Source organism: Triplophysa dalaica, chromosome 2, assembly GCF_015846415.1.
Source record: "Triplophysa dalaica isolate WHDGS20190420 chromosome 2, ASM1584641v1, whole genome shotgun sequence".
Lineage (NCBI taxonomy): Eukaryota > Metazoa > Chordata > Actinopteri > Cypriniformes > Nemacheilidae > Triplophysa > Triplophysa dalaica.
This window is the reverse complement of record NC_079543.1, coordinates 9,863,234-9,890,364: the sequence shown is the minus strand read 5'-3', so window position 1 is coordinate 9,890,364 and position 27,131 is coordinate 9,863,234. Positions and strand designations below refer to the sequence as shown.

The window sequence follows — 27,131 nt, the reverse complement described above, 5'->3', positions numbered from 1 at the left end:
CATGAACGAGTAACCACAGAATGAAATCCAAATCAAAAGTGTGTGTACATACAGTACAGAGGTTGTCACAGCGTGATTGTATAGCCTGTATGAAGAGGCCGCTTGCCGCAGAATTTCGGTGCACAGCACTGATGAGGTCCTGCACCGGAGGCTCATGGGAAAGACTGATGAGATCGCTCACGTGATTCACCGTCAGCCACGTTAAATGCTCGGAGTCATGCAGGTTTTGACACTGAGACCGAAAGAGAATGAAGGCGGTAAAAAGGTCAAATGAATTGTGGAAAAGTGGAATTCTGGGATTAGGAAATAGAAATGGCACAGGCTGCTTAAGGAATCTCACCACGTAGTCACAGAAGAGGATGAGCGCCCCTCGACGAACAATCTCTCGGTTACACATAGCTAGTTTTCCCTCAGGACTCTCCTCTTCTCCAGATGAATGTGGGCTCAGAAGCTTAGTGCTAGACAGACTGTTCCTCCTGATGGAGCGATCAGGAGAAAAACACGTCGATTCCGGAAGAAGTAGCATGCAATTAAAGGAGGACAGATTCACTGCAGGCGTTTGCCTCTTAAAGTAGCAATTCAAGCCCCACTAAACAAGCTTATAAATGTAATCACACAAAAGCAATGGCAGGGTAATTTGTTATTTACTCCCACAAATTACATCCGCATTAGATTTCCTCGAATTACCAGAATTTCAATTTAGGCCGGTTTAAAAGTTCAAAAGCAGTCTGACCTGGGGGTCTGATGCACCTCTGACCACCAGGTGTAGTTTGTGTAGTTGATGATGAGAAGAACCTGACACCAGAGCAGGACCAGAGACGGGTGTGTTGTGATGAGCTGAAGCACAAGGGTGTTTAAACCCTCAAGGGTATAAAAACTACCCCCCTCCCCTCCCTCAACCTTCAGCAGCCTGCTGCCCGCTGCTGTGATTCGCCGGAACATTCCTAGAGGGAAAGGAATGTGAAGGATTAGGGGAAATCAATAACTCCAGAGAAATTTATATATAGTATACATTTTATCCAAAAAAAAAAAAAAAGATTTTAAAAACTATTTCAGATTAATGATTGTTGCAAAAAGTATCTAAATGTTATGAGTAATGTATTATTGTGCACAAACATTTTAAATGATTTAGAGCGGTTGTTGTTCTGCCAAGACACCATTGTCAAAGTTAAGAGAACTGACCTAATACATTCATTTAAAATTACATTGGGACCAAGTGGTAAAATTGAGTTCTGAGAAAAGGTCTAAAATCTAGAAAATTTCGCACAAAATACTATACATGTATCTAATGCAATGACAGTGGTACAAATTGTCTCTCTGTCTTTCCCCATCAGCATTTAAAAAGGTTAGCCAGGACCAGCATTGTTGATCTTTTTAACAAAAACCCTCTGGTTTCAAAAAACTACATAAGAATTATTTCTTAAATGTGGATAGGTTTCTTGAAAAAAAAGTAAATTACGCATTTCATAGACGCTTATATCCAAAGAGACTTACAGAGAAGATCAAGGAAACAATAAAATAGCAAAAAGCTGATAAAGTCACATCTTTGTAAAAAGATTTTGCACACATTTGCTGCTTTTCAGATCCTTTTAGAATAACTTTATTCGAAGATAGCTAACAGCGCCCCCTATTGTATAACACATGGATTCCAGGAAATATCCATCATTCCCTGGGAGGCGATATCTCTCAAATGACAGTAAATTCCGTCAATGGCGGGGAAAGAACATCTATTGTGTCTATTGCGTGTACTCCTTAAAGTTAAAGTTGGGTTTAAGATCATGCGAGTGTATGCACCTGATTTAAAGATGTGGATCAGACACATGAGTAACGTGCCCAGCTGCTGACAGTAGAACGTGTGCTGTTGCTCACTCATGTCGACCTTCACCTGCTTACTGGCAATATCATCCAACAACACCCCCACCAACTGCAACAAAAACCTGACGGACAGAAAGAAAGTAAGAGAGTAATTGAGACACATGCATCTAATTCATTCAGAAAAATGCAGTATTTTACCTGGCAAAGGTTTCCTCAGGAGGGAAGCGCTGGGGCTCCCCATCGGACTCTTCTGGGATAGTGGGCGGGGCTGCGGGGGGTGAAAGGTCATCGTCCCGGAGTTGCTGGATGGTGGCACATGAGAGGAGGTACGGCGACAGCGAAAGCTCTTGAATGCGAGAGAGAATGATGTCCTCAGTGGACTGCGAGATGAGAACACGAACGATGGCGAGAATTCCAGACACCCACAACTGCACCGTGCCGACCGACGCCTAAAGAAAAGCACAGAGACACAATGAGCCACTTAATAAGCGTTTCATCCTAATTCTTTTCATTTCATCTGACATATGACTGAAGCTTCTCACAAGGGTAGACGGTGTGATGAACATGCTCTTCAGTAGCATGTCCACTGGCCTCAAGGAAGAGGGTGCCACAATCTCAAACAGTGTGTTTAACACGCCCAGTGCCTCATGGGAGTCCAGATGCATCTGCCAAACACAGAAGACAATCCACAATGACTACGATCTAAATTTGAGATGTAGACTGCCATGAAAAAATCATACGGATGTCCTGATCAGACCTGCTGTTTGCCGATCATTGGCAGGATGATGTCAGCGATCTGTCTCGAAAGCCTCTTCCACTTATCTTCATTTTCTTTATGGCATTGCTGTAGGACCAGAATAAACATCTCCAGCACCTACACAAACACACACATTAACACGAGGAAACCAACATACCTGTATGCAGCAACATCGTAAGAAAAAGTATTTCCAAGCATCTACATTGATGCATATGAACAAATAAACAAACGCAGCATCAGCGGTACCTGGTGGTGTTGAATGAGGCGCAGCAGCATGGACACCACCACTTCCTTTTGGGTGTCCAGCTCCTTCCCCGCATCCGCTTTATTAGAGCCCCGAAGCACAAACAGGTCATGCACGATGGGCTGCAGAGCAGGGATTGCTGGGAAATGAAGATGAGAAAATTATATTTTCCCATCTAAAGCAAAGTAATACTTTTGTGTCTCATTCCTAAAGTGAAACGGTTTAATCCAATGAGACAAGACATCTTCAATCTTAATTCTACATCTCATTTGTTGCATTTGAGCTTTCCGTAGGCCCCTGTGATTCTACACACCATGTGTTACCGCCTTCCTGCCGCTGGCCATGATGCCGTCACACAGCTGAATGATCTTCGGGATGCTGATGATCTGCTTGGAGTGGTAGCGCTCATACGACAGCAAAACCAGGAAGAAGAAAATGTTGGGCACAATCTTTTCCGAGTCCCTACATAAACACAGATCTACATCAGTCACATCTATTAAGAGCACAATTTCAATATGAGCGGATCTGTGCATTTGAATGCACTGGTACATCGGAGGGTCATACCTGAACTGCCCTACTTCAATGTACTCAAACTGCTTTAGCACGAAACCGATGAACACCTACAACAAACAATGTTTTGTTAAATTGGAAACATCAAAGACACTTTGGCATATCTAGTCAGTTTCATAAATCAGGTTCATTCAGCCTAGCAGGAAGTTGTTTGATTTGCAGGTTATGACTCACCTGGTCTGAGTCCAGCAGGCAGTAGTTGACCCTCAGCTGCACGAGCTGGGCGAGTAGATCCAGCACCTGTCTCTGCAGGGCCACTGAAGTGCTGGTGGTGTACTGCTTCAACGCCTTTATCACCAGAGGCTCAAACAAGCGAATGTGATTGTGAATTGCGTTCTGAAAGACACACGCGTGGAGTTCTCAATCAGGTACAATACACAGGAGGAGTAAAAAACGTCACGCTACGTTAATAAGTAGGTGAAGGCATTCATGATTCTCCAAACACTCGAACACCCTCGGATTTTCTTAATTCCTTCCCATAGCAATTTATTACATCAGACAGGTTACCTTATCTCCTCGATGGCGAGTGACATTGGTAATGCTCGACCTCAGCTGATTGGACACTTTTTGCATGACATCGAACCATCTGCAGGATTACAGAGAAGCAGATAAGATATACAGGTACAAGTAATAATCTTAAAAAAAGATGTAATTTGACAGAAATGTACACTGCAAAAAATCTTTTTCTGATGAAGTATTTTAGTTGTCTTTTCTAGTACAAACAGGGCTGGAAATGGTGAAACATGGGGAGCGGTGTCAAGGGAGTGAATTAAAGGAGTTTAAATAAAAAATGTAGATCATTTCTATCATTACTAATAGTCTCCAAAAGCACACATAAATATAGTAAGATTTTCTCCATTAACTGTTTACAAACTAGTTTTCTAAAAAAGCAGAAGTCAATTTCTTCTTAATACAAGAAAAAGAACCTTCTTTAATATTATTAAGTTTATTTTCCTTGCCACTTTGGCAATGTTAAGATATTTGTACTCGGAATCAAGTGAAAAATACAGAGCAAGAAAATTACAATTTGCATTCTAAATGTATAAAATTCATTATCTAGAAAATGACAAACAATAATTACAACAAAATTATAATAATAACATATTTCATGTTTTCATTTCGTGTTTTAAATGGACAATAAAGTATAAAGAAATAATAAAAAGAAGTTAATGTAACCATAACTGTAATAAAAATTCCTTCAATGCATGTCTAGCCGTGGATTATCCCACTTATTACATGGTCAATTGGCAAGTTAAAGCTGTTATTGATGCTAATAGTGTAATTTTTTAAACATTGATCAAACTGACTGGAACTACTTGTGCATTCAATGTTTCAATGTCCACCTTCCAGCCAATCAGAATTGAGTATTCAAACAGACAATGGTATAAACAAATATAAAGAGTTTGGTTCCAAAATGACAACTCGGTTTTTAAATGTTTTCAAAAATCATGTACTTTTATTATGTAATCATGTTTTCATCGTGTTATATTTTGTAAGTTAGCTGTATTTTTCGAGATATCGGTTAAATCAAAATAAACTAACTGCAGTTTGATTGATATTAATTGGAATGCAGAATAAAAAAAAGAATCTTGAAAACAGTCATCTCATTTTGGAACCAAATTTATATAAACTCACCCAGAGGCATCCTGTTCTTGCTCAGCCTGCACCATGTTTCGTAGGCTGGCATCTGCAAGGGCCTGTGTGAAGTGTGTGTACGGGGCCATGAAGCAGTAGTGATAGAGCCCAGGCCTCAAGCTGCTCGACCCGAGCCGAAGGGCTTTGCCCTGGGTCCGACATGGGTAAGACGAGGACCCTTCATATTGAGATGCAAGATTGGTCCCAAACAATGCCTTCAACAACTATAGATAAAAATCAGAATATAATCTTAAACCTTTGAAGAAAATAAGAGAAGTGATACAGTACTGTGAATGTGTCTGACCTGTTGGACACAGACAGTGGCCATAGTGGGTTCCCGTGAGAAACATGACTTGAGGTACCCCAAGATCTCTTCAACACACTTCAAAGATAAAGACAGATAGAACGTTTGTGCTTTCAATTTCCTTCTTAACCATCAAAGATTATGGTGAATCGTAAAAAGATATGTTGTCATACTTTGCCTATGTCGTTGAGGGTGGCCAGCTCGAGCACCTGGGAAAGAACATCCAGGGTTGACCTCAAGAAACTTCCAAACTTCTCATTGGTGTTGTGGAGGTCTAACGTGACCTTGAAAAGCAAAACAATAAATGAGCAAGATGAATGCAGATTTTCTCCACATGCTACGGTTAAAGACACTAGTTAAAACAAAATAAGTCATCTGAAATAAAATGAGCTAATAATACACCGACTAACTTTGAAGTTGGCCTGAGTAGCTCTCAGGGAATCGTAAAGCTTCAGGTAAGGAGGAAGGTGATAAAAGCTGCCCAGAGTTGTGGATTTGTTAACCGCCGCTGTCGCTGTGCTGTCTGCAGCTCTGCCTGTAGAAAAACACACAAAGATACCCATGATTATTAATAAGATAAATAATGAATAAATGAACATCGTGAGATCCTGGATGCTGCACCTGTGTGGGTCTCTGCTCCCTTCTTTGGGCTCATGGGAGTGGAGCTGGGCTCTGTCATCTCTTTCTCTTTTCCCTTGCGTCTGATCGGACTGAGAGATGGAGTATTGGACAATGATGGCAAAGTCGCCTGGAGGAGGAATTAGAAGAATTTAATATTTTTTAAATACAGGGAAGATGCTACGGAAACATTACTGATGAGTTTAAGGCATTAGTCTTATCAGTATTCATGTGAATGCTGTGATACCTTGACAGCAGGCCCTGGAGGCGTGTCATCCAGAACATGGGCGCAGATGTTGAGGATCTTCAGCAGGTGTGAGAACAGCTGCTCCACCATAGCAACCACAGAGCGGTCGCTAAGAGCCGGCCACGCCTCCTCCTGCTTGGAGGGGGCGGAGCTGGAGTCTTCCTCACCCACCCATGGACTCTTCATGCACTTTGGTGCAACAGCTTCATAAAATGATGGATAAGAATGTATTCGTCAGTAAAAAAATTATTTTCAGATCTTGTGCTCTCTGGGGAATGATTTTATCATGTACCTGCAAGAAGATTTCCAGCCAGCAGCAGAGCAGACTGATGGGCGGAGAGATCCAGGGGAAACCAGGCGGAGGTGAGGAGAGACAGAACCATACTGGCCACGCCCACTGTCAAAGACCTGCGCACATCCTCATTACCGCCAGGCTGAGAAAGACTAAAAAGTGACAAGAAAGGATGAAACGATCAAAATGACATTGGCACTGGACATTCACCTACCTGCAATGTTTAGATTGTGTGATTCAAATAAACGGAAAAGAAAATAAACAAACAGCACTGTGTGTGTGTGTGTGTGTGTGTACCTGAATGAGCGTCCTTGGCTGCGGTACTGGCTGGAACGGTTGAGATGAAACACAGAGGAGCTCACAAAGCCACAGTGCCAGCCGGTGCTCCAGGTGCACACTGGGAAAGTGCTCGACAGAAGGCACAGAGCCTCACAACAGCCAAACTGGACAATAGAGATTAAACTTAGTAAAACATTGCATGGTGTGCTGTGTCCAAAACCAGAATACTCACAATTCTTGCTGTTCATTTTTATTAATATATATATTAATTATTTTAATTAATATGATTTTAAGTTACAGTTGTGCACAAAAGTTTACCTACCCTTTGTAGAATCTGGAAACATTTGGAAAAATAAGAGGATTTTTGAAAACTAAGGTTCATTTTTTATTTAGTCCTCCCCTGATCAAGTTATTTCACTAAAGAAATGATAACATGAAGTTCACACTAAAGAATAATAACAGAATCACAAAAAATAGCCCTGGGCAAAAGTTTACACCCCCCTGATACTAAATACTTTATGATGTTACCTAAACAATCAATGACAGTTTTTATGTTTAGTCATAGTTGTTTAAGGGTCATTAGACTGTCCGCTGATCTTCAAAACAATCACTCAGGTCCTCCACGATCTTAGCTTTTTCAGCATTTCTGGATATTTGACTCATGTCCAGCAGTAACTGTATGATGTTGACATTCCTCTTTTTACATTGAGGACAATCAAGAGACTCATACACAACAATTACCATAGATAGAAACATTCAGTGCTGCCCACAAAGTCAACACAATTCATTTAAAGTCAGGTGGGTGTAAACCTCTATAAATGAAACCATAACAATTAACACCTAAACCCTTTTCAGAGGTTTTACACCAACCTGACTTTAAATGAATTGTGTTGACTTTGTGGGCAGCACTGAATGTTTCTATCTATTGTAATTGTTGTGTATGAGTCTCTTGATTGTCCTCAATGTAAAAAGAGGAATCTCCACAACATACAGTTACTGCTGGACATGAGTCAAATATCCAGAAATGCTGAAAAAGCAAAGATCGTGGAGGACCTGAGTGATTGTTTAGAAGATTAGTTAACAGTCTAATGACTCATGACAAACAAGAAACCCTTGAACAACTATGACTAAACATAAAAACTGTCATTGATTGTTTAGGTAACATCATACAGTATTAAAAATCAGGGGTATGTAAACATTTGCCCGAGGCTAATTTGAGTAATTCTGTTATTATTCTTTAGTGTGAACTTTATGTTAACATGTATTTATTGAAATAACTTCCTCAGGGCAGGACTTTTTAATCTAATTTTCAAAAATCCTCTTATTGTTCCAAATTTTTCCAGATTCTGCAAGGGGTATGTAATCTTTTGAGCACAACTGTATCAACCTACCATTTATATAGCATATAGCACTGATATGTGTTTGTTTGGGTTTCAATTTCAGAAGATCAGCCTAAAATATGAATTGCATTTTTTTTTGTCAAAACATACTCCTTATAGTTCACTTTGTGTTATTCTAAAGTTTTGATAAACTCACTATTTTAAATATGAATAGGTGAGTGAGGAAGTGTTCAAAATATTTTTGACCGTATGAAGTATATATTTGCTAGTTAACACAAATATTTTAACACCGTAATTTCTCTTATTAAAAAACGAATATTTTATTGTTTTATGTTTGAAATGCGTGACAGCCAACTAGAGCCCATAATACATAAGAACTCCTTTAGTATTCCTAGTATTAGTATACTCCTTTAGTCTTTTAGTATCTTAGGGTGAGACCTCAAATAACTGGTTGATAAAATACAAAAAGGTTTATTTATATAAATTCTGGGCAAAAAGTGACTACTTCGAATATGCTAAAACTGAAATTCTTAACCTTCTGTAGTCACAACAGTTTCCAAAGTTGTATTTGAGTTATTGTATAGTTTTGTTGAGTTCACTGTTATTCTAAAATGTTGTTAATGACCCTAAACTTAATAGTATGTTCTTTTAGGAGCTTCAACAGCCCCATACAGTACAAGAAGATCAAATGAAGAATTTTATTACAACTAGTTGTTTGTATTTAACTGAAAACAGAGAGCCATGTACTGTAGTATATTTGTTATGAGGGTAAGTAAAATACAGCATGAAAGTTTTAATTTTGGGGAGAACTATTCCTTTGCACTCACAGTGACAGCTCTTGAAGTAGAGGAGGTAAGGGCATGAGATAGGGCAGTGATGACCCGTGACAGGTTGTTGTCGATTGTAACGTCCGGTGAGCTCTGACACAGACTATAGCCTCGGTATGTCCTGCAGTGAAACATATCATTATCATATAAAGCACAAGACTGATGTAAGTGTATATATTCACATGAAAGCTGCCATGTGACATTACTACTGAAATAATAGCGGATGGAGGAATTTATAAAATTTGTATGATATATAGTTTTATGTTACATTTGTTAATGTATTAGCTTAGTAGCTCTCAAACTTATAAGACTTTGTTTTTCAAAGTCACGTAAAATTAAATGGAATTAATGGAGTAGGACAATACACAAATTGTATTTTCAGTAGAACACAATGATGTGTACTGTGGCAGTGTGCTGTACCGTGTAATCGTGCTGACAGTAAACTGTGATGGCGGCTGGGTCTCGTGCATCAGAAGCTGCAGGTACAAGCTGCTCTGATCTCGAGCTATGGCCACAACCGGATCCGCCTGAGCCTGGTCACAGTCGTAAAACAATCTTGGCACCAGCCTGAGAAGAGACACATCAGAATGTATGGTTCATGATGTGCATGATGTAATTGACAGCGATAACAGGAGTGTGTGTGAATATACCTGCTAATGGTGTTTGCTGCCACGTGTCTTACTCGCGGGTCATCGTCGCCCAGCAGGTGAAGCACAACATCATTCAGCACTCTGTCCTGAAGCCTCAATAACTGATGTAAAATATTACAGATATATATCATTTTATAAATATATATTTAAAAACATTTCATTTTACAAATAACCAATAAACAGCTAAATAATTATAATACAATTAACAATAATCCAATATGCAATCTCACCCCAGTGTAGTGATGCTCTCCTTTGTGCAACTTCTCAGTTTTTCTCTCCAAGAAACTTACTAATCTGCCATCCACAAAAACAACAGCAGATTTACTTCAAATGCACTGGTTGGAAAGTCGTGTATATCTGAAGCGTGCGTGTGATGTAATATACACACAATAGTCAAAACCAAGTACATGTTCTCACCTAAAGTCAATCTCAGCCAGCGTCTCAAGTAGCTCAGTGCGGACCAGCCAATAGGAGCAGTCCTTCAGGGTCAGGAGGTCAACCAGCAGCTGCAGGCCAAGTTCACTGTGACTGCCATTACACAGCGCCATGATACAGTGCTGCAGTGGTATAAACAAACCCAATATTATAATAATCTCACAAAACTCATGACATCATGTTATGTCAAGGCAGAGGAACGTGTTCTCACCCTAACAGCAGCACAGGCCATTTTACATGTGACAGACGATTCGTCCTTTAGACTGCGCTGCAGCAAAGGCACAAAGTCTTCGATTGACACCGGGTTACCTGGTAAAAAAGCGATTTTAATAGTGACGCCAATAGATTCTGTAACTCCCTGCCGATTCATTTGATTTGCATTTCTTGATGTTGTTCTCACCTGTGATGCTGTGGATGTGAGACAGCCACATCTCAGTGTTGTAGCGTGTCTTTAGTTGGATGGCTTGGATTAAAGCACTACAGAGGATGGCTGTGGCCCCTCTGATCTGAGGGTCTCCATGTTCAATGTACTGCAGAACATCACTTATGTATTGTTGCTCTGTGCATACAAATAACACAACACATTCTTACCAGCACAGAACGTCGAGGCTTTGAATATTAAGCTTCAATACAGTATATGTAAAAATAAACCAATTACAGTATTAAAACTATATGAGGCATTTGGTTGTACTTTCATAATGCCAAAACAGGACCTGACCTAAACTGAATTTAAATAAGGTAAATAAGTCAATAAACACAATGCAAAGATTTAATAATCAGGATTTTTAACCCTTAATATCATAATGTTATATTTTACATGAAACTACTGTTTTTTTATAGTTTTGTTTTGTTTTAAAAAAGTTTTTAATTTGCTTTTTTTATATTAAAGTTCTTATGAGTTTTTGTCATTTTATTATTTATTTGTTTATGTGTCATATTGCTATTAAGTTACATTTATTTTTATCTCAGTTGTGGCTTTATTTTCAGGAAAAAAACTTTTTTGTTCGGCTTAATTTTTTCCAAAAATACTAGGGCTGATATTTTAATTGATTTCAATTGATTTTAATAGCTTTAGTAATAGTAACCTATACCAAATTTGTAAATAAGCCGAAGTAGTTGCTGGAAACAAGATGTTTTTAAGATTTATTTGTTGCGTTTTTTTGCCTTTATTTCGAAAGTACAGTGGCAGAGAGGACAGGAAGCGAAGTGGGAGAGAGAAGGGGCTGGGATCAGGAAAGGACTGTGAGTCGGGATTCGAACTTGGGACACCTGAAGCGCAACCACCCTACATGTCAGAGCACTTGCCTATGAGGCCATCAGCAATTTTTGACAATGGAAGGCAACAATTTACCATCAGAGTAAAGGATTCCAAAATAACACAAAAAAAATTAAATCACAGATACACTAGATCAAAGGATGAACAGTTTCATAAAATACCATAAAATATCTCACCATCTGGTTGTTGTCCGTCTAGTGGCTGCAGATAGAGTCTGTTAAAGAAGGTATCGGGTAGAAGAGCGGCTGCAGCCCCCACACAGCTAACGGCTAACGCCTTCACGCTCACACGAACCTCATTATCAGGAACCAGCCCTACAACACACATATGTAATACTCCTTTCATAACTGCTAAAAAACATCAACACACTTCAGCCTATCATACACACATTTACAACAAGACTGTCATTCAGATGTAATTAGCTGAAAATCTATACCAAGTGTGTTTCGTTTCTCACCGTTTCTTTGGCCAGTGAGCAGGAAGGAGGCAGCCAGCAGCCGGACACAGTGCACCAAAGGCTCTTCCTTTGGGTCAGTGTAGTGACCGATTTCTCCTTTAATCCGAGATGGCTAAGACACATGAAACATGCAAAGCATTTATGGTTTGCAACACAGATTAGTGTAGATCAGATCTACAACAAAATTATTACGATCTGAATCATTTGCTTGTAGTTCTCCCCAGAGACTTCCGGTCCCTCGCGTCTGCAGCGCCTCGCACATAAGCACTAGTGTCTACGGCTGTTCGCGCAAGAACAAGTACAGTGTAGCAATTGCAAGTTCACATTAAATCATTTTAACTATATAAACAGGCAAACCTCCTCAAAAACGGATCAGCTGTCTCCTAAATATGTGAAATGTAAGCATAAAACATGATGTGTTTATGTAGTTTTAACTGTTTCTCTGAAAGCTGTGAGGGTTCAGTCAGTGGAGGAAGGAGGATTGACAGTGAAATATGATCGCCACCTCTGCTAACTCGACTTTAGCACTTTGCAAAAGCGTATAGAGAAACTAACCACAGCTCTTTACTAAAAGCTTTGCTTGTTAAGAAAACAATGCATACATTTTGTACAATTACTGCCTGTTACTTTGTGACAAAAGTACTTTGTGTTCAAATTTTGTTTATTATTGTTTATTAGCTCAGTGGTAATAGCATTGCATTAACAACACAAGGTTATGGATTCGATCCCAGGGGATTGCACATGCCTATGTATAAATGTATAGGATAATACAATGTAAGTCGCTTTGGATTAAAGCATCTGCCAAATGCATAAATGTAAAGGAGCCAGTCTTTTGCTGTGTTTGAGGCTTTGATTATGTTTTTTGGGTGTTTAACAATGGATGTTCATGTTTCTAATAAAAAACACTTTGTATTTCACATATTTCAAGTCTGTTGTTCACCGCTGTCTCTCTTTTAACAAAACGATTGGATTTCTTCAGGTCTATATAAAGTCCCTCCTTCCAAAACTCTCTGATTGATAAAGCTGACCCTGTCTGTCGGGATTGGTTCCACGCTTAGAGTGCATGTGTGAAGATGTCCCACCCATACCATCAGCGAGCTTCTGCTTCTCAGGCGGTTGTGATTGGTCGGTTCCTCTCTTTGTCAGAGATCGCACATTTATTCCTACTATGGCGAGGTTAATGACACCGGACCGAATGGCGTCAGACTGGTTATATCAATTAACACTAATAACAGTAGCGTTAGCTTTGCCTTTGTAAATTGGACCAGAGTTGGATAATAAAACAAGCACATTGACCATAAGACATTTGCAAGCAGGTCTTTAAAGGACGTTTCATAAAAGGGTTTAAGTAGTAAGCGCACAAAATATTAATGTTAAACACAGAACAGCTTTCACAGCCGGTGTTTTAAGTCATGGAGCTGTTATTTGACCGTTGGTTCTCTTAGAATGTGTGTTGCTGAATTCTTATTACCATCTGTAGGACTGTGATGAAAGTGAAAGTAGTTTAGCGCGTAGCTCAGTCAAATGTTTACAATCTCTGATAACCGAACACTACCCAGCAGTTCTTCCTCTTCCCTAAGGAAGGACTCGCCAATTTTTTGGCGTATTCCTTTGGGCGGAGGTAATTAAAAGCACTCGTAATAGTAACATCATGTACCCGAGAAGTAGCTGTAGTCCGATCTACCCATCCCTGTAGTCTTTGAAAAGCGAATTCTGTTAAAGGAACATTCCACTTTTTTTGGAAATATGCAAATTTTTCATCTCCTCAAGAGTTAATAAAGTAAGTTTTACCGTTTTGGAATGTATTCTGCCGATCTCCGGGTCTGGGGATAGCACTTTTTGAATACCTTAGCATAGATAATTGAATTCAAGGACCAAAGAGCTTGAGAAAGAGATTTTTCCTATCTAAAACTTGACTCTTCTGTAGTCAAGGCGGAAAATAAAAAGTTGCGATTTTCTTGGCCGATTTGATTAGGAACTATACTCACATTCTGCCGCCTGCTGAGGACGTTTTATGGCAGCAAACTTCCTTGATTATTACGCCAGAATGGGAGTATAGTTCCTAATCAAATCGGCCAAGAAAATCATAACTTTTTATTTCATGTTACGGAAGTAGACTTCCTTGATTCTTACGGTAAAACTCAAATTATTAACTCTTGGGGAGTTGGAAATTGAGCATATTTCCTAAAAACGTGGAGTGTTCCTTTGAAGACAATATCTCGCTTGGCATTGAACTTTGAGATTTATCATTTTGCGGGTATTATTTACTAAAGGTTGAAAATGCGATCATGGGGAATGGGGCCTCTTAAAATAGAAGTTTAATGCGTTTCAATAATTTGATTTTATAATGCCTAATTGTTTTGCATTTTGTGTTAAGTTGAATAAAAGACAATTTTTCCATAGATATTTTATCATGAATATTTCTTTCAAAATGTCTTAAAAATTGGTCTAGTCTCGTTCTCGTGAACCCAGTCTCGTGTCTCGTGTCGTCTTATGAGATAAGTGTGAAAATCTTTTTTAAGTTTTTTTGCGAGTACCGTCGATGGTAAAAAAAAGAGATTTTTATATTCAGCATGTTGATAAAACTTGATAAAAATTTGGTAAAAATTTAACCGTAAAAATTTTTTCAAAAATTTGCTACATTGTGTTATTTAAATCTGCAATCTTTAACTTTTACCTCTCTACTGCCATCTTAAATCCTAAAATGGCAGGATACTTAATGTTCATATAGCTACATGGGTTCAAGACATATGAGGTCAAACTGCCTTCTTCCCTGCAGTTGTAACCAACATCTCAACATAGACTGTGTTGTATGTGTCTATTCACCTTGTTGTTGAGCTCTGCTGGTTCCAGAACCTCTTCCTTTGGTATGAATCGATCCACACTGCTGTCTGATGACTGCCTGTTGTGACCTTTGCCCTCCAGTAGGTGGGGTTTGCTTAAAGCTAACAAGAAAACCAGAAGAAACATATGTGAGCCAATGTAATCTGCTTCGAACAAATGTCTATGAAAGTTGTCAGTGACTAATAAACCGAGCAGATTGATATTGTGTGGTGTATCATATACCCAGTACAGACTGAGAGAAAGGCTCTGAAGGTTTGTCAGGTGGCGCCGCTGCCTCTTCTTCCTCATCCTGTAGCGTGCCGATCTGCATCCCTGAGTATTGACTTTCACTGCCATCCAACACCTACACATCCCGCAAAAATATAACTATAAGAACAAAGAACCAAGCGTCTGGAAGCAAGCACAAACTTTCACAGAGGCTCATTCATGCAAATGCACATAGGGAAAATAAGTTCATCATGCATCACTTTGGGAATATCACAGCTTCCTTTTGTGATTTTTACATGTAAGGACAAATTGGGGACTCGCATAAGGATTAAGAGTAGTCACTCTACTGCCAATTGTGGGTGTTAAGTGGTCCGTTAAGTGACCAGTTTTAAACACTTCACCATTAAGCACACTATTTTTGCCGTATATGCTAAGACAATGGTTATTTTAGGCTATTTACACTGTGGCAGCATTAAAACATGGCTTTTTTTGAGCACCATGACACTTAAAAATAGGCTTAACCAGTGACATGGGTTTGGTGTGGGACTTTCACCCAAAATAAAAATCTTTCAACACTTATTCACCCTCAAGTCGCTCTAAACATGTCTGACTTTCTATCTTCTGTGGAACACAAAATAAGATATTTGGAGAAACATCTTAGTGGTTTTGTGTCCGTACAATGGAAGTCAATGGTGGTCATTGTTGTTCGATTATCAACATCTCAAAGTATCTTCTTCTGTGTTCTGCACAAGAAAATCATACAGGTTTGGATTGACATGCAGTTGTAAATAAAGAAAAAATATATATGTGGGTGAACTATCCCTTTAAAGGAACTTTCCACTTTTTGGGGAAATATGCTCATTTTCCAACTTCCTAAGAGAAAATAACTTGAGTTTTACCGATCTGCAGGTCTGGCAATAGCACTTTAAGCATAGCTTAGCATAGATCATTGAATCCAATAAGACCAGTAGCGGCGTGATAACACTGCGCTTGCTGCGTCCATGTTACGGCAGCAAACTTCCTTGATTATAACGCCAGAATTGGAGTATAGATCCTAATTAAATGGGCCTAGAAAATCGTAACTTTACATTTTCCGCCTGTTTTAGTACACGATATAACTACAGAAAAATATCAAAACTCTTTGGTCATTTTTGAACGCGATGCTACTGGTCTAATTGGATTCAATGATCTTTGCTAAGCTATGCTAAAAGTCTTATCGCCAGACCCGAAGATCGGTAGAATACATTCCAAAACAGTAAAACTCAATTTATTAACTCTTGGGGAGATGGAAAATGAGCATATTTCCAAAATACGTGGAATGTTCCTTTAAGTGAGCTGAGGAGGGGGTTAGGGACCACTGTTAAAACCACAATGTAAATATCAGAACAGTTAATACAGCAATTTCCATCCACTGACTTCAAATTAAGCATTTAAAACGCATCACAGATCAGCATCACGCTCACTGAGATATGGGGAGATGAAAGGCGTCTTAACACCTCAGGATAGAGGCCGTGCATGTGGGCGGGGCAAAAAGAGGGCGGGGCACTTAACAGGACTTAATAGCCTCACCCCCTGTCCTCTGCTGACCTGGTCACTACTGCTAGAGCAAGAGATGGCAGAAAAGGTTGAAGAAGAAGACGAGGTAAAGGAGGAAGAGGATGGCCTGTAGGAAGACGCCTCGTTGTCAGATTGCGGATCCGGCCCTTCTGTGGGAGTCGGGGAAGGTGGTGAAACGTTCCGATAGCGTCTGCTGGTGCTGTTGTCACTTACGAGCTCGGCGCAGTCTGAAGGCGTCACGGCGGAGTCCGGCCCCTCCGTAGTCGTCTGGGAACTGTCACTAGGGGGCGATGACGAGATGCCTCCTGTCGATATCTGGTTGCTGTCGCTTATTAGATCCCCGGACGTGCTGGCGACTCCTGCGCCTCCACTCGAGCTGCGGCTAAGCATGTCCTCATCTTCGACTTCTGGGGAATCGGGTCCCACACCCTGCTCTGACGTGCTCAGGTCAACTGAGTCCCCAGGCTGCAAAGCATGCTGGGAGGAGCGTGGCTGCTCGGTGATGATGTCAGATGTGCCGAGAGACGAAATGCCTGAGGAGGACAGAGCTTCGCTGGAGTTATCACCGCCGACTGAGGCTGGAACGAATATGAATTTGTTGGAATGTATAAAACATTAATGTAAACAAAACAATAACATCATATGCAAAAAAACGTGACTGACTTACCAGAGAATGATCCTGTGGTGACTTCTGCCCTCTCAGGGTCATCATCTAAACACTCTTCTTCACCCGACAACAGTTTACCTAAGACAAGCACAACACACAAAAAAATATCACAATGGTACAACAGAATAAAAACATTAAACCTCCACATATAATTTATTCCAAACACAATTTCAGCTTTTGATAAAAGAATTCAACCACGTCAAACTGTATTCTGTCAATATGCCCAAAGATATGAGAGTAGGTTAGGTGATAAAAAAGGTCACGCAAAAGATGTCACCTTTCTGCTTCCTGAGGAGGAGAGGACTGCATGTTGACCCACCAGCTGTTCAAAGGAAACAGGAAGTGAAGAGAGCAAGAAAAGCCCCAATAATCATTTGAAGGGTTGGAGGAAGGAAGATGCAGAAGATGACAAGCGCATGCACAGTGAAATGTAAGCTCTGCTGTTAAGAGAACATTATGTAGTGACGTGAAGGTACATATTAATGACTTGGTAACAAAAGGAGATATAATAGACAATATTAAAAGTTTTGATTGAATTAGGAGCCAAGTCACTGGTTAGTAAGAAAGAACTTAAAAGAAAAGAAAAATGTTTAAGTTCCAGTGTAAGAAACTGAGCGCCATCTAGCGGTCAGTTTGCAAACTGCATCTAACTGCTAACTCCACCCCCTCCCTTTCGAAGCACTACGGTGGCTGACACAGGACTAAGATGTGAAAGTTTCAGCTTCTTTGCTGATGTAGATAACCCATTATCTAACCCAAACGCGCTCTGTAGAGCAGTTTTGTCAGTTTAGGGCAGCTGTAGAAACAAAATGGTGAATTCCATGCAAGGGGATAGAATATGTCTTCCCTTTATAAATATGTAGATAGAAATAACTCATACTAAGATTATAAAATCTTAAAGCTTCTTTATGTAAGTTCATTGTGTCTCTATGACACATTTTTGTTTATTATGCTGCATTTCTGTCAATAGATCTTCCAAAAACATACACATTGGTCCTTTAAAACACCAACAATCAAAAAACTTAGATTTGACCAGGGTATGGCAGTACCATACAGCCCTATAGAGGTTTAGCGTTTCCATTAAAAAATATATATAATTTTTGGTAGAATCTAACCAAATTAGGCAGATGCCAACATGGACAGCAAAAGTGTCCCTAAATCCCCCAAAAAACATCCTAACTGCTTAACTATTCTAGCATAAGCAGGGTTGCAGTTTAACCCAACAGGTCGTGTGATGGCAATATTCACCAATAAGCTCAAGGATGCTGCCACTGCGAGCACGAGACTCCATCTCTTCTCTGAAGACGGTAGTGTGTGTTATTTCGCCCACTGTGATGAGTACTTTCAGGAGCTCAGGGGGAGGAGTGCGAAACACCTGCTGCAGGAGCTCAAGAGACGCCGTCACAACATTATGATCCCAGTGCTGTGTGTAGTGCAGGGTCAGCTCATACATCTGCGAGCAAAAAAAACATGTTTACAGAAACATGCATAGTAGATCAAACACAGACAAAAACACAATCACTTGATCTGGTCCACCAATAAATGTAGAGAACATTACTTTTTTTTTCATTTTTCAAGTTCACTTAAAGGTTTGATGAACCCAAACAGTTGGTATTTTCATTGCTTAACAACTTTCCACCCTATGAACATTCAAGTTTAAAGGAATAGTTCACCAGAAAGTTTAAATTACCGCGTGTGGGGTACAATTTTGTGGAAAAATAAAATATGGATTGCAGCTTTATATGTATATTTTGCTGCTGTACCTTTAAGACTTATGGGCCAGATTCGTAAAATGGTTAGCAGTTAAAACAGTTTTTAATAAGTACTTTGAAAGTTCTCAAGAGCAAGTCTTAAAAATATCTAAAATCTTCACATTTTTTAAGAACATCTTATTTTATAAGAGAATATATCTATATGTATGTGATGTGTTGAACAACTTTTACAATCGCGTACCACAGAGGATTTTATTCTTAATTTGATACAGAGGAGTCTCTGTCACTACTGATTGATTTCCACATGGAAAAAAAACTGTTATAAAGTATTAAAGGTAACTAGTATTACAACTTGAAGATTGAAATGCTAATTCTGGTGTTACAATCTGTTGATAGTTGTGACCCTCTCCAATTTCGAAACAACTCGACAGAATAATTGTTAAAGGTTTTCTATTGATGATGAAATATTGGTAGGAAAAATGACAATGGTAGTCAAAAGTGGCTCGGAATGGTTTGGTTTCCTGCATTCTTCAAAATATCTTATTTTGTGTTCAACAGAACAAAGAAAAGTATAACAGTTTGGTTACAAGCATTTTTCCAAATATCTTTCAATGACATTTAAACAGTTTTGGAACAATTTGAGGGTAAGTAAATGATGAGAGAATTTTAATTTTTGGATGAACTGTCCCTTTAAAGGAGTAGTTCACTTCAAAATATGCCCCCATTGATTATCCAAAGAAAAAATAAAAATGACTATGGAAAGAGTATGGGGGTCAATTTTAAAGATAACTACTCCTTTCAGGCAATTCCCAATTTTTAACTATCCCATTCAAACTATTACCAGCGACAAATTACAAGGCTGCAACAATCACATGCTTCACTTGTGGTGCCTTTGTCAGCTCTGGTACCTGTATGAGCTGCTCGGGTGAAGGGGAGATGTCTGCCTCTTTCCGAACAAGCCCAAAGCTGCCCTTCAGACTGGTGTTTGGAGTCTGCTGCTGCAGAAGAGGCATCAGGTAACGCAAGGTCAGTAACACACCAAGAATCAGGTGAGTGGAATGCTCCTCATCCACTGGTACCACCAAACCTGTGGAGAGGACGGGAAGGAACATGAAAAAAGAAATGAAATGGGAAAAAGTCAAGCCACTGGTTCATATTGTGGATTTCTGACAAAGCCTGTTTCAGCTCTTTCTGTCAGTGTGTGTGTGTTTTCTTACCAAGCAGCACGTTGAGCAGCCAGGTGTAGAAGTGGTGTTTTCTGCGTGAGTGCTGACACACACTGACAGCAGAGCTGGCTGCAGTGCGACGGATAGTGGGAGAGCTGGACTTGAGATTGGCAACAAAGGCCTTCAGTAGCATCTACATAAACAGGGCGTAAAATAGATACCAGATTTATACCAAAAAGTAATAATTTTATGAGAAAAACATCTTGATTTAGTCTTTTCATCAACCTTCAAATGTTTGTAATTGTGATCAATGACCATACCTATCCTGCTCTAAATTTAAGCAAATTGTTTACATAAAATGACAACTCTCCCCCTTCTGGTTGTAGCTCTCCTTCTGTCTTACTAAACGTAAATGTCTTCTTGGCAAGCGATTAGATTGATCCGAAGGAGAGGAAGAGATGAGGCTTATGGATAATTAAATGCAGTCTGACTGAGTCATATTCCATATTGAGATGATGATCTCATCCATCTGCATTCACAAGTTCAGACTGTAATGTTGAAGGAAATCCCACACGGAGGTGCAGAACTGAAACTGAACTACTGATAGAATTCAAGTCCTAATGAAAATTATGTCTTCTTTTACTCGCAAAATCTTTATCAATTTCTTTGTTCTGATGAATACAGAGAAAGATATTTGAAAGAATGCTTTCACCAAACAGTTCTCGGCCAAACTGACGACCATAATAGAAAAAATTGCTTTATAATATTCTTTGTTCTGTTGAACACAAAAGAAGAATGTGGGAAACTAAACAGTTCTGGGGCACCACTGACTACCATAGTAGCTGTCCTCCCTTCTATGGAAGTCAATAGTGCCCCAGAACTGTTTGCTTACAAGCATTCTTCCAAATATCTTTCTTTCCGTCCATCAGAACAACGAATGTACACAGGTATGAAATAACTTAAGGATGGGTAAATAATGACTGAATTGAAATTTTTGGGTGAACAATTCATTTCAGATTCTTTTACTGCTTTCCTGTAGCTCAGTGGTAAGAGCATTGCGTTAACAACGCAAGGTTGTGGGTTCGATCTCAGGGGATAGCACATACCCAAGTTTAAATGTATAGGATAATGCAATGTAAGTCGCTTTGGATAAAAGCATCTGCCAAATGCATAAATGTAGATGTAAATGTAAGATACCAAACACGTGAACTGGGGTTTTTACCTTGATTTCTCCATCATTGGCAAAGTTTCCGAGAGCAGACATAATTTTAGGAATCGATGAAGAAAGAGTTTCCTGCACAGTCTCCTCCTGACGTTTCGTGATTCGAGTGAGACACGGCAGCAGATTCACAAGGTACGGCCTGAAAAACAGAAAATAGGGGGAATAAAACCAATACGTTCATATGACATGATAATAGACTATACATGTCACAGTTTAATTCCAAATCAGCACACACACAAAAACAATTTAGTGAAAAATGTGTCAATCCCGAAAGTTTTCTAAAATCTCAGGATCAGTTTAACATATATGTTGCAAACTAAAGATGTATCGGGCTTTGAGTCAAGAGGCATACCTGCATTTCTGTGGACGCACCAGGTGAGCAAGCTCAGCAAACCTCCACAGGGCCGCCCGCAGACTTCGAGAGGCAGCATTCTGAGAGAAAACAGACAGAAGAGATTAATGCTCTGTGTGTGTGTCCACAGAGAGCACGAGACCCCAGAATATGGAAAATCCATACCAATTTACACAAACAGCCCCCAGGGCCAGTTCACACAAATAACGTAATAAAAATACAACCATTGAACAACAGCTTAAAAAAAAATGTACTTTTGGTAACCCAGTGATAGCATGACATAACAATATTAAAGGTGTACCGTGAGTAATACTGCTTTTTAATAAATTCCTTTTTGCAATAAAACACTTCTAGAAAGGCATTGCACAAATAAAACATATCCATTGATCAGCTTTTGTCATATTATTTCTTTTTGCTTCACCATATATCCTGTGTTTTATGAGACTATAGATCCACTGATAACCATATATATGCAATACTCAATTTTATTATGAATTTGCAATAGAAATACAGTGTTATAGTCTCATGGCATCATATACAGTCATCGGTCAGCTGGAATTACACGAATACAGTCGGTGAAGGGAAATCACACCAAAATAAACTACAATCATAAAATGAACACATTCAGTATAGATTATAAAGAAAATCCCAAAGAGGGAACCATATACGCCAGAAATCATCAGATCTCTCTCCAATAAAATTTTCTAAAGGTAGGAAAATAGCAATTTGGCTTGACAACATATTGACAGAAAGAACCACAATAGAATAAATTGCAATACTGCTTTTAAACGCAGGACTCAAAAGCTATTTTAAGAGTCAATGATTTTTGTTTTACCTACTGGAAGAGGTAAAAAAAAGTTTTGTTAGATGCAAAATTTAATTTACCTTTTTAATCTCTTTGTACAGTTCAAGCTGAAGTCTAGGCAAGTTAGAATCCATCAATGCCTGCAAAGAAAAACAAAGAATATAACAATTCTAGACAAAATATGGTATAATGCTATGAATGATGAGAATCCAATTAATGGATCAAATATATACTATATACAAATAGACATTTATTTTGCAAATAAATCCAGATAAACTGTACTTTGATGATTTTGTTGAGGCACTCATCCGCCACCATTCTAACGTCAGATTCCTTGTCATCGCTGCACAGCAAGAACATTTCCATGGCAATTCCGAGAAGTTTCTGGAACTCTGGAGATGTCCTGAGTCACAGCGAAACACAGAGGTGTTAGTGTAATGACATACATTATAAAAATCACAAAAGAAAAGGAGAAAACTATCCTCAGAAAACTAGTCATTCGGGTGAACGGCAGCCCAGATACAACATGCACATTTAATAAATCAGGTCTTTAGGGGAAGAGAATGCAGAAGATTCCTCTGTTTAAATGTTACTGCCAATTAAACTTTCTGTTGAAACGAACACACATCACCATAAGACTTCAGTTATTTAACCTAGCAATGATAAGTGTAGCACTAGCACTACAAATAAAAAAGGGAATATCATTTCATTAAGTTCCCAGGACGGTCTTCGGGGGTTTTGCTGTACAGTTCTGTACTTCACTATGCTCTCTATAACATTTGATTAAAGCACTCCAGGTCATAGGTAGTTAACCACACAAATGTTCAAGTGCCTGAGAAGCAATCAGACTTTATTCTGTCTCAGTCAACATTCAATCACTACCCGATCTACTTAATGAAAGCATTCAAGTAATGATTTGTGTTTTTCAATACTCAACATGTGTTCTGTACTCTGAAAACAACACTTCCAAAGAGCAGCAGTGCAGTCAAGATGGCAGGTTTAATAGAGAATGTCTTTGTTCATTAGTGAGGTGATGAGGTGTATATGCATATGTTTTGGTAAAATGCACATAGATGTTCAGCACAGTTCTCTTTATTGATAATGTGCTTAAGGATATATATTTCAAAACCTCTAAAGCTTGAGTTAAAGTAAGGCACTTTTATAGAATATAAAATAAATAAATAAATAAATAAATAATCTAGGGACATTGCGGAACTTGATACTAGAAAACTTATAAGACCAAATATGGCACAAAAAAAGGTACAAATATGGTAATATATTGTACAAAAAATAAAAACAGATCTTCAAAAAGATGAAATCCACTGCAGTAGGTAACCAAACACAACTATTTGTCAATCTTAAAATACAATCAGAACAACCAGTAAATACATGTTTAAAACGTGCAAATTGAATTTGCATTGTGAGTGTAAAAAAGCAATTTTTCCTCAAAATACGTGACCAAATCTCATTATCCTTAATCTGATGTGTCTATCCTGATCATTCACTACTTCATACCTCAGCGATTGTGCCACGATGTTTTCACAAATCGTCAGGCAATGAGTCACTCTGTCCTTTTTGGTTGTAGCAAGGTCTTTTTTTCTGTAATAGAAAATACAATGTCACTGTGGATGCCAATAAAATACATATGCTGTAAATAGCATTTTGTAAAAGAAAGACACTGTCTTAGTTGTTTTCATACATCACTTTTTTTTGGATGAGTTAACAGAATAAACAGAAACCCAAATATGCTGTATGAAAACCTTTTAGAGCATTAACCTTTCATAAGTTTGGAAAAGATAGGATCTGCTGGAATCTGATAGGATTCCAGCAACTGACTATGAGCACCTTGCCACAAAAGCTATAAACACTATCCATGAAAATATTAATGTACAATGAATATAGATCAGAAGCTTACGTTTCTTCAATTCATTTTGCAATTTCAGTTGCAACACAAATATTTTTCTCATAAGCATTTATGCAACAAAGAGTTGCTTAAATGCTTATCAACTCAAGCACAAAAAAAAGAAACAGGGAAAAAAAGAGCACAGAAGTGATCCACAAGCATTTTAAAGACAACAGAAACTGGACATTAATCTGTAAAGGCAGTCGGTCTATATACTACATACAGTCACTGTGATGGTGGTAAATATTACTTTATTATAATTATGTGGTGCAGTCTTGTGCATTCTGCAGGTGCATGCACGCCACGTCATGTGTATAATACTAAATCGAATAGACTTTCACATTAGAGTTGACACAAATCCACATGACTGCTTGTTTTTATTACGATTAAAACAGTGTCACTTATCTTGGGGTGTCAATCTGTCTCATCCATTCATTCATTTTAAATAACGACTTTTTTCCAAACGTGCATTTATTGATGTATAGGATGCGGAAAACAAATATTTTTTGCTTTCTGTACAAACATTTGCGATTTTGTAGGTCTGTGCGCATTGTTTTATCTGAGATTTGCGCAGTATCTAACAAGGCTGTCACACTTTTCTAAAAAAAGAAAAGAAAAACATTATCATGTGATCTGTTAGCACAAGTCAAGAACAACACGCAAATCAGCGGTGCAATCAAACGATTGCATTGTGTGTTTTAAAGACATCAGTACAGATATTGTGTCAGATGATTCCAGCACCCTGATGATGATGCTGGTGATGATGAAGTTGGAGGCTTTAAACAGATCATTAACATCAGCTCAGCACTCACTGTTTCTGGACGATCTCCTCGGCCGACAGCGGGCCTTGCTGCTGCTGGAAGGATTTGAGCGACTCAAACGCCTTCATCAGCTTCTCCATGGTGGCCATTTTTACAGAAGCACCGGTCTAGACCGAGTCTGATCGGAGATCTGATAATATTTACAAACTCAACACCAGAGCCAGCTTAACAGCACTGATATCGAGCGCCGTGCAGAACGTCACAGGGAAGCTGAAGGTGTCGCCGAGATCGGACACCACGTACAGGGGCCAAACCCCTTTGAATCCGATCTAAACTTGACACGTTTCGCGATTAAGACCCGTTTTCAAACAAAATGATCAGAAGGTAGTTCATAACATGTCCAGTTCTGAAAGCCATCTTAAAGCAGTGTTAGGGGAGCAACCTATAGGGAGCATTGGTTCTGCTGTATTTCCGGGTAAATCAAACCCCTGTCATAATAGAAGTCCTCAACTTCATAATAAAATGAATTTGACATGGGAGCAATATTGATCCATTTTGATGCCAATAAAATAAATATGCCAGTCCCTAGTGTTAAGAACCGTTTCAGTAATAACAAACTAAACAGGGTATTCAAGATGGAAATTGATTAAAAAAGCAAAACACATATTTATATTTATTCTACACTGTAGGATAGGGGCTACTCGAAATATTTGTTTTTGAATTACAGTTCACTGAAAACAAGGAAAAATTCATTTTAGACAGCTCTAACATTTATTTTATTCTAGGGGAGTCCTCTTAAACCCTGTATTAAAAAAGAAACCCATAATGTTTTCCAAGTTCAGGGAACAAATAAAAATAAATTAATATTCCCGGTTCAATGCCAAAGCTGAGCTTTGTGGAAGGCATGTTCTCCCTAAATCAGTATTCATGTGGATTAGGTGGATGGATGCATAGAATTAAACTAAAATGTTAACTAAACTATTAACTAAGCTTTAATAATTATTGAAAGTGTTGTTGTTAGAGATCATGAAAAATATAATTTCATTGTTGCATTTGCCTGCTTTGCATTAACAAATCAAAACCAGAACGAACTTTATCTGTAATTATTCATTTTTCTTTCTTTAAATTCAAAATTAAATCAAAATGAGTTTTGAAGTTTTTACTGCACATTATTCTCAAAATAATGTATTATTGTTTTTTATTTTTATTTTGTGAAATATTATTGAAAACTTAGTACTATAGTTATTTACTCAGAAATATCTGAAGAACTTTAATATGTTATTCTCAAAAGAATGTGTTGCTCGGTGTGCTCAGTGTTTTCAGTGGCTCAGTGGTTATAGAGCATGGCACTAGCAACGGCAAGGACATGTGTCCGATCCCAGGGATTGCATGTCCTTAGAAACAAATGCATAGTATCATGCAATGTAAACTGCTTTGTATAGACGCATCTGCCAAATGTGTAAATGTAATATTATTAGGTTGATAGTCAACATATAGCTATTACAATAAAATATAAGTTGCATGAATACAATAACAATCTGATAAATTACAATGTGTCCCTGGACCACAAAACCAGCCATGATTGTCAATTTTTTTGAAATTGAGATTTATCAGCTGAAAGCTGAATGAATAACCGTTCTATTGAAGTATGGCTTGTTACGATAGGACAATAAATGGCCGAGATACATTAAAAAATCTGCAATCTGCAAAAAAAATATTGAGCAGGCCGTTGCTAAGCAAAATTACATTTTAATGCTCTTTATTGGTTTACAGCTGTAATGACATTGTGGAATTCTAAACTTTACACATACCAAACTTGACGGGGTAATTCCCAGAGAGCCAGCAGCAGCGAGCAACATTTGAAGCTGTGTTTCCAGCCATTTTTGTTTGCGATTTTGCTGCATCCATGCACTTACAAAAATAAAGCTTTGATATATTTAAGGAAATAAACAAGATGTCTTCATGACACGTGGTCATTACTTAATAACTGTGGCATGTTAAAAAACACAAACCTAACATTCATGATATTTTTTCTTATTTCATCAGTTTCTTAAAAACAAAGTTAATAATTAAAAATGAGCTATAAGTGTTCCAGAACATTCATCTGGAATTATTCTCCAATCATATGTGAATGAAACAGCTCTGTCCACCTTGTAAAAGACCAATAAAATCACTTGCTTAATATTAAG

General features: G+C 38.5%; 1 protein-coding gene across 5 annotated transcripts in view; it reads right to left on the bottom strand.

Annotated features, from left to right (window-relative positions):
- The window catches only part of htt (huntingtin), a 39,193-nt gene extending 13,794 nt beyond the window's left edge, over positions 1-25,399 (bottom strand). For 2 of the 5 annotated variants that reach the window (XM_056771328.1, XM_056771335.1), the window contains exons 1-43: positions 24,994-25,399; positions 23,794-23,877; positions 22,561-22,681; positions 22,359-22,418; positions 21,474-21,553; positions 21,122-21,260; positions 19,951-20,092; positions 19,642-19,820; positions 18,270-18,474; positions 17,299-17,343; positions 17,022-17,099; positions 16,568-16,932; positions 14,813-14,933; positions 14,573-14,691; positions 11,747-11,858; positions 11,466-11,603; positions 10,414-10,572; positions 10,225-10,322; positions 9,996-10,135; positions 9,809-9,872; positions 9,579-9,679; positions 9,349-9,495; positions 8,929-9,049; positions 6,780-6,925; positions 6,483-6,634; positions 6,191-6,393; positions 5,947-6,073; positions 5,736-5,860; positions 5,499-5,609; positions 5,326-5,403; positions 5,022-5,245; positions 3,894-3,972; positions 3,561-3,722; positions 3,381-3,436; positions 3,130-3,278; positions 2,819-2,955; positions 2,573-2,689; positions 2,358-2,480; positions 2,014-2,264; positions 1,795-1,937; positions 734-944; positions 341-476; positions 53-232 (exon numbers count right to left, since the gene is read on the bottom strand). In XM_056771328.1, the coding sequence (XP_056627306.1) occupies positions 53-232; positions 341-476; positions 734-944; positions 1,795-1,937; positions 2,014-2,264; positions 2,358-2,480; positions 2,573-2,689; positions 2,819-2,955; positions 3,130-3,278; positions 3,381-3,436; positions 3,561-3,722; positions 3,894-3,972; positions 5,022-5,245; positions 5,326-5,403; positions 5,499-5,609; positions 5,736-5,860; positions 5,947-6,073; positions 6,191-6,393; positions 6,483-6,634; positions 6,780-6,925; positions 8,929-9,049; positions 9,349-9,495; positions 9,579-9,679; positions 9,809-9,872; positions 9,996-10,135; positions 10,225-10,322; positions 10,414-10,572; positions 11,466-11,603; positions 11,747-11,858; positions 14,573-14,691; positions 14,813-14,933; positions 16,568-16,932; positions 17,022-17,099; positions 17,299-17,343; positions 18,270-18,474; positions 19,642-19,820; positions 19,951-20,092; positions 21,122-21,260; positions 21,474-21,553; positions 22,359-22,418; positions 22,561-22,681; positions 23,794-23,877; positions 24,994-25,091 (5,826 nt within the window). In that variant the 5' untranslated portion in view covers positions 25,092-25,399. The remainder of the gene's footprint in view (positions 1-52; positions 233-340; positions 477-733; positions 945-1,794; positions 1,938-2,013; positions 2,265-2,357; positions 2,481-2,572; positions 2,690-2,818; positions 2,956-3,129; positions 3,279-3,380; positions 3,437-3,560; positions 3,723-3,893; positions 3,973-5,021; positions 5,246-5,325; positions 5,404-5,498; positions 5,610-5,735; positions 5,861-5,946; positions 6,074-6,190; positions 6,394-6,482; positions 6,635-6,779; positions 6,926-8,928; positions 9,050-9,348; positions 9,496-9,578; positions 9,680-9,808; positions 9,873-9,995; positions 10,136-10,224; positions 10,323-10,413; positions 10,573-11,465; positions 11,604-11,746; positions 11,859-14,572; positions 14,692-14,812; positions 14,934-16,567; positions 16,933-17,021; positions 17,100-17,298; positions 17,344-18,269; positions 18,475-19,641; positions 19,821-19,950; positions 20,093-21,121; positions 21,261-21,473; positions 21,554-22,358; positions 22,419-22,560; positions 22,682-23,793; positions 23,878-24,993) is intronic. The other 3 variants (XM_056771352.1, XM_056771343.1, XM_056771359.1) reach the window with 3 other exon arrangements.
- Between the last annotated feature and the right edge of the window lie 1,732 nt (positions 25,400-27,131).